Below are 7,861 nucleotides of genomic sequence, written 5' to 3' on the forward strand. Positions count from 1 at the left end.
TAAAAAATAGTGTTTTTACTGTCGGATATTATGCGCCGTTTTCATCCCAAAAATACTCAAAAGTTTCATTTCTTGGCTATTCTTCTTCGAATGTCCAAAGTTTGTGAGCCTGGCTCTGCGAGGCGGTGACGTCACAAGGCGGGGTCACGCGCAGGTCGGTTCAAGCAGAGTTCACGAGCACAAACACAACTCCTGCAATCAGCTGCCAGCCTTGGACCGAACCGGGACTAGTTTGAACCGGGACCAGCTTGAACCGCGACCAGCTTGCACCGGGACCACCTTGAACCGGGACCAGCTCGCAGTCCGCCCGTCCTCCCGCTCCATGGCCCGCTGACGCCGCGAGGACCAGCACCTTCCCATCCGCGGACCCGCAGTCCGTCATGTTCGACTACGTGGACTTCCAAGTGTTCGGTACCGGGGAGACGGACCACCGGGACTGCGTGTACGAGCAGGAGCGCCGCTGCGCAGCCGACCTCCCGGAGCTCTTCCTCGGCCACTGGCGGCGCGACGAGGGCTCGGTGTTCGGCGTGGAAGAAGCGCCGCGCCGGTACCGAACCGGTTCAGGTTAGCAACCCTCCGACCATGTTGTCATTCTTAAACCGCACTCGGCTGTTCCTAATATTGTGGCTCTTTTCCTTCTTAAATCAGGGATGTCCAAAGTGCGGCCCGGGGGCCATTTGCATGTCATTTTTTAACGGCCCCACGGCCCATTTTAAAATACGATTTAAAAAAATTAAAAACATAAAAAGCGGTATGAAAGACCGAACAGGTGAAATGTAACAAGACAATGTTGCAATGTTTACTCTAATAACACAAAGCTGCCATGCAGGCTGTTTCTTTCTTTAAAAAATAATAATGAATCAAAATCAATGTTATTATGAATTATTGACCTATCCAAAGCTCCAATTACGTCACATTTAGGGCTGCAACTAACGATTAATTTGATAATTGATTATTCTGTCGATTATTACTTTGATTAATCGATTAATAATCGGATAAAATAGACAAACTACATTTCTATCCTTTCCAGTATTTTATTGAAAAAAACAGCATACTGGCACCATACTTATTTTGATTATTGTTTCTCAGCTGTTTGTACATGTTGCAGTTTATAAATAAAGGTTTATTTAAAAAAAAAAAAAAAAAAAATATATATATATATATATATATATATATATATATATATATATATATATATATATATATATATATATATATATATATATATATATATATATTTTTTTTTTTAAAAAGCCTCTGCGCATGCGCATAGCATAGATCCAACGAATCGATGACTAAATTAATCGGCAACTATTTTTATAATCGATTTTAATCAATTTAATCGATTAGTTGTTGCAGCCCTAGTCACATTAAATATTGCACTTTGAGATATTTTTTGCCATATAAAAAATGTAGCTTTTTTTTTTTTTTTTAAAGAAGGGCTTAAAATGAACAAAAAACATAACAACAATACAACGTATAATTGACGGATAGATCTGAAGTTGATCTCGAGATTATTGTGTTAAAAGTAAACAGTAAAAAAAATGTATAATTTATTTTTTAACACTTTAATGAGTAGGACCCTTTTGGTTCCCCAATAACTTTTGTGTGATTTGTTTTTAAGTGTCATTGCTCAAAAAATAATAATGAATTAAAATCAATGGTGTTATGAGTGATTGACCTTTTTAAGGCTCCAATTATTATATAATCTGAAATATTCCTCTTAAAAATTTTATTGGGTTTTTTTTCATAAAAAAACAGGGTTTTCTTTGACAAAAAGAGCATACGACTTAAATCTTTAAAAACGTTATATTGACAGATAGACCTAATGTTGATCTAGAGATAATAATACTGAATAATGACACATTTTAAATATTTTTTGGACTAAAACCCTTTGGGGTCCCCGGGATCAAGCCTGAGTGGAGGCCTTAATGTACATTTTTTATCATATATTGTATTGGTTTTTAAAATAAAAAAATATCAAAATGGCCCCCGCTTGCTTTGATTTTTCAGTTTGCGGCCCTCGGTGGAAAAAGTTTGGACACCCCTGGTCTAAATAGTCCAAACTGCGTGTTCCTAATGAAGTGGCTGCAGGGATCCAAAGCGCGGTCCGGGGGACTTTTGCTGCCCGGGTTTTGTCGGCCCTCGGTGGGAAGCGAAAATAATATGAAACATATGAATGACGTTAGACCCCCCATCCCCCACCCTTATTGTAAATATTATAATAACACTGCCATTATTTTGTCTATTAGTTTTTATCTTATTAACGCGTTATCTTATTAACAAGTTTTTTAAGCTAACTATTATAGTTTTTAACATTTTATAGTTGTTATGCTATTCACGTGTAATTATTCATACCCCCTGCTTCCCCCCACACACACACCTTGTCAAAATCACCCTAAACCTTTTTTTGTCTATTATAATTTTTATTATTAATGTTTTGTTATTCATGACCAGCCCTCCACGGGCTACGTTTGTGCTGCAATTTTTCTTTGTCTATTATAGTTTTTGTTATTGTTTTATTATTCATAACCAGCACATTTGTGCTGTTTTTTTTTTTTGTCTATTACAGCTTTTATGTCACTAACGTGTTATTATTCATAACCATAACAAAAATGTCAAAACCTCCCCAAACTTGTCCCAAATGTTTGTGCTGGTTTGTGATGCATTTTTTTGTTTGACTATTATGGTTTTTATGTCACAACTAGAGATGATATTATCGGCCGATAAATGCTTTAAAATGTAATATCGGAAATGATCGGTATCGTTTTTTTAATTATCAGTATCGTTTTATTTATTTACTTATTATTATTATTTTTTTATTTAATCAACATAAAAAACACAAGATACACTTAAAATTAGTGCACCAACCCAAAAAACCTCCCTCCCCCATTCACACTCATTCACACAAAAGGGTTGTTTCTTTCTGTTATTAATATTCTTGTTCCTATATTATATATCAATATATATCAATACAGCCTGCAAGGGATACAGTCCGTAAGCACACATGATTGTGCGTGCTGCTGGTCCACTAATAGTACTAACCTTTAACAGTTAATTTTACTCATTTTCATTAATTACTAGTTTCTATGTAACTGTTTTTATATTGTTTTACTTTCTTTTTTATTCAAGAAAATGTTTTTAATTTATTTATCTTGTTTTATTTTTTTATTTTTTTAAAACGGACCTTATCTTCACCATACCTGGTTGTCCAAATTAGGCATAATAATGTGTTAATTCCACGACTGTATATATCGGTATCGGTTGATATCGGTATCAGCAATTAAGGGTTTGGTCAATATCGGAATATCGGTTATCGGCAAAAAGCCATTATCGGACATCCCTAATCACAACGTTTTAATAGTTTGTATGTTATTAACCTTTTATTATTCATAACCAGCATTTTTGTGACTATGATAGTTTTTATGTCATAACGTTTTATTACCCCTCCTCGCCGCCTTGTCAAAATCTCCCCAAACTTGTCCCATTTTGTTTGTGCTGCAAATTTTTGGGGGCTAACTATTATAGTTCTTAACGTTTTATAGTTGTTATGCTATTCACGTGTAATTATTCCTAACCAGCCCCCCTCCCCCCACACACACACCTTGTCAAAATCACCCTAAACTTGTCCCATCCGTTTGTGCTGCAATTTTTTGGTCTATTATAATTTTTGTTATTAATGTTTCATTACTCATAACCAGCCCATACGTGCTACGTTTGTGCTGGATTTTCTTTGTCTATTACAGTTTTTATGTTATTAACGTGTTATTATTCATAGCCACCCCTCCCCCAAACAATGTCAAAACCTATAAAATAATGTTTTGATAGTTTGTATGTTGTTAATGTTTTATTATTCTCCCCCCCACCCCACCTTCCATCGCCGCCTTGTCAAAATCTCCCCAAACTTGTCCCAAATGTTTGTGCTGGTTTGTGATGCATTTTTTTGTTCGACCATTATAGTTTTTATGTCACAACGTTTTAATAGTTTGTATGTTATTAACGTGTTATTATTCATAACCAGCATTTTTTTTGACTATTATAGTTTTTATATAATAACATTTTATTATCCCCCCCCCTCGCCGCCTTGTCAAAATCTCCCCAAACTTGTCCCATTTTTTTTGTGCTGCAGATTTTTGGGGCTAACCATTATAGTTTTTAACGTTTTATAGTTTTTATGCTATTCAGGTGTAATTATTCATAACCAGCCCCCCTTCCCCCCACACACACACCTGGTCAAAATCACCCCAAACCTGTCCCATCCGTTTGTGCTGGAATTTTTTTGTCTATTATAATTTTTGTTATTAATGTTTTATTATCCATAACCAGCCCTCCACGTGCTACGTTTGTGCTGGATTTTTTTTGTCTGTTATAGTTTTTATGTTATTAACGTGTTATTATTCATAACCAGCCCCCCCCCCCCAACAATGTAAAAACCTATAAAATAATGTTTTAATAGTTTGTATGTTATTAATGTTTTATTATTCTCCTCCCACCGCCGCCTTGTCAAAAACTCCCCAAACTTGTCCCAAATGTTTGTGTTGCAATTATTTTTTGACTAACTATTATAGTTTTTAACGTTTTATAGTTTTTATGCTATTCACGTGTAATTATTCATAACGAGCCCGCCCCCCACACACACCTTGTCAAAATCACCACAAACTTTATAAAACTATTATAATTTGTTTTACTATTCATAACCAGCCCCCCCAAATAAGAAAAAATATCTCAAAAACTTGTCCCAAACGTTTGTGCTGAAAATGTGTTTGAACTAACTTTTATGTTTATTAATGTTGTATTATTCATACCCCCCCCCCCCCCAACCATATCACCGCAAACTTGTCCCATTTGTTTGTAATGCATTTTTGTCTATTATAGTTTTTATTATTACTGTATTATTATTCATAACCAGCCCCCAACCAAGTCAAAATCACCCAAAAGTTGAGTGTGAGTTGATTTCAAACACACAAACAATTACAATATACAAACTTCTCCCAAACCTTTTGTGCTGCAATTGTTTTTAACTATTATAGTTTTTCTGTTATTAATGTTCTATTATTCATAACCAGCCTCCTGACCCCCAACCACCTTGCCAAAATCTCCCAAACTTGTTACATTTGTGCTGCTTTTTTTTGTCTAATATAGTTTATATGTTAACGTATATAGTTATGTGTTAATATTGATAATCATGTTAAAATATGCGAAAACTTGCTCTAATTGTTTGTGCTGTATTTGTGCTGCACATTTTTTGTCTATTATAGTTTTTATATTATTAACATATATAGTTATGTAATAAACGTGTTATTATTGATAACCAGCCCCCCCCAAACATGTCAAACTATCCAAAAACTTGTCCCAATTGTTTGTGCTGCAAATGTTTTGTCTATCATAGTTTTAATGTTTAATGAGTTTGTATGTTATTAATGTTTTATTACTCATAACCAGCCCCCCGAGATAAGTCAGAATCACCCCAAACTTGTCCCATTCGTTTGTGCTGCATATTTATCTCCTAACTATTATAGTTTCTATGTTAAACATTTAAAGTTATTAACGTGTTACTACTCCTAACAAGCCCCCCAACCATGTCACTTTTTTTTGTCTGTTTATACTTTTTATGTTATTAACAGGGTATTATTCATAACCAGCCCCATAACATAACAATTACAGTAGACGAAAACATTTTGCAGCACAAACGACCGGGACAATTTTGGGGAGGTTTTAACAAGGAGGAGTTGGTTATGAATAATAACACATTAATAACATAAAAACTATGTAGCACAAACAAATGTCAAATTCATTTAAAATCATCAGTCAATACATTAAATAACACAAGTTAGCTTTTTTTCTGTTCAAGATTATTCACTCATCAGTGTTTGTGTTTGAGTTCGGTGTATAGCGAGGGAAAAGAGAGATAAATGTTTTTTTTTTTTTAATAATTAAATATTAATATCAAAATGCAGAAACCAAAGGCAAACGATGCGTTCAAGGTCCAGTTGAAATATGTACATTCTAGTCATGTCTCTGAATTCAAACCTCCTCATTAATGACATCGGGGTGGTTGGGTCCCTGACCCGGTCTGAGTTTGGGTCTGTTCAATTCGGGGTGACGGTGAGTTCACGGGCCGGGCGCCAGGGATGCTGCTACGTCGCAGTCTTTGCAGGACAAGACACAACTTTGATGCTCGCTCTTGTCCTAAGCACTTTGCACGTCCATTCGTCACTCAACTAGTCTGTTCCAGAGTCAAACTGTGGCCGTCATGAACCGGAAATGTTTAAAGTCACATTCTAGGTGTGATAAAAGTAATAATATTAATAATAAAATGGAGTTTTAATGTGACAACTTCCTGTTTCTATTCCCGTTGTTGTTGACGATAGCAGTTAGCTTAGCTTGTAGCTTATCTTCCCTGTGATCTTTATCAGCGCATCTCTGTTGTCTGTCAGCTGGCTTGGTGGCGTGCTGCTGCATTGTCCTCCATGTTTGGGGGGGGGGGGTTGTCCTGCGTCTGACTGCAGGTTCAGGCCGAGGTCACAGGTCCGAGGGGACTCAGATGAGCAATTTTTCTCCTTTTTGTCCCCTTTGAGGGACGTCTTTCTTGCCATTTAGGTGGCGGAGGTGATGGAGGAGGAGGGAGGCAGAGGCTACGCCCCTCCCCCCGACACACACACACACACACACACACACACACACACACACACGGTCAGGTTCGGTTGAGACATCGCCGGGCGGACAGGAAGTAGTAGTTCATAAATTCCCACAAGCGTTTTTTTGGTTCTCCCGGTCTTGATTCCAGTTTTCCGCTGTGTATCATTGCAGACGTGGGTAGCCATAGCTCCGCCTCCAGCTCCGATGACCCGTTCACAGGCTCCGCCTCCTCGCCGCCGCCGCCCCCGCGCACCTACAAGCCGTGCTTCGTGTGCCAGGACAAGTCTTCGGGATACCACTATGGCGTCAGCGCCTGTGAGGGTTGCAAGGTATTTCCATGTCAGCACAAGAACACTATTGACCTCCGCCCAACCCACAGCAAGAACCCTCTACATCTTTTTTTGACGCTGAATTTATGTCACTGACATTTTTTGCGTTTGAATTATCGGAACGGAATTTAAGTTTTTCAATTTTTATACAAATTCATTGAATCAAAAATGTGTTTTAAAATTTGGTTCGTTAAAATTCAGTGTTTTAAAATTTAGTGTAAAAAAAGTCACTGCAGAAAAATTCTGAATTTGTTTTCACTCCAATTTTATACACTGATTTATTTATTTTTTTGACACTGAATTTATATCATTGAATTTTTGTATTTGAATTTTGTTAACTCAATTAGGGACAGCGTGGCGAAGTTGGTAGAGTGGCCGTGTCAGCAATCGGAGGGTTGCTGGTTACTGGGGTTCAATCCCCACCTTCTACCATCCTAGTCACGTCCGTTGTGTCCTTGGGCAAGACACTTCACCCTTGCTCCTGATGGCTGCTGGTTAGCGCCTTGCATGGCAGCTCCCGCCATCAGTGTGTGAATGTGTGTGTGAATGGGTGAATGTGGAAATACTGTCAAAGCGCTTTGAGTACCTTGAAGGTAGAAAAGCGCTATACAAGTATAACCCATTTATCATTTATTATTTATAATTAAAAATATATATAATTAATTGAATGACAATGTAAGCAAAATGTGTTTTACAATCCAGTTTGTTAAAATACAGTGTTTTAAAATGCAGTACAAAAAATACAATGGAGAAAAATTCAGAATTTTTTTACAATTTTTATACTCAGATTTTTTTTTACGCTGAATTTTTTTTGTTTGAATTTTGTAAACTGAATTTAAAATAGGTTTTATTAAGTTTTATTTAAGAAAAAAATTTAGGAAAATGTGTTTCAA

At 36.7% G+C, this 7,861-nt stretch overlaps 1 protein-coding gene across 2 annotated transcripts in view; it reads left to right on the forward strand.

The window, feature by feature from the left end:
* The window catches only part of LOC133659864 (retinoic acid receptor beta-like), a 39,480-nt gene continuing 31,619 nt past the window's right edge, over window positions 1-7,861 (forward strand). Inside the window, exons 1-2 of one of the 2 annotated variants that reach the window (XM_062062677.1) lie at window positions 1-564; window positions 6,811-6,968. In XM_062062677.1, coding sequence (XP_061918661.1) covers window positions 381-564; window positions 6,811-6,968 — 342 coding nt within the window. In that variant the 5' untranslated portion in view covers window positions 1-380. The remainder of the gene's footprint in view (window positions 565-6,810; window positions 6,969-7,861) is intronic. The other variant, XM_062062675.1, reaches the window with a different exon arrangement.

This window comes from Entelurus aequoreus, linkage group LG11 (genome assembly GCF_033978785.1).
Source record: "Entelurus aequoreus isolate RoL-2023_Sb linkage group LG11, RoL_Eaeq_v1.1, whole genome shotgun sequence".
In the NCBI taxonomy this organism is placed as follows: domain Eukaryota; kingdom Metazoa; phylum Chordata; class Actinopteri; order Syngnathiformes; family Syngnathidae; genus Entelurus; species Entelurus aequoreus.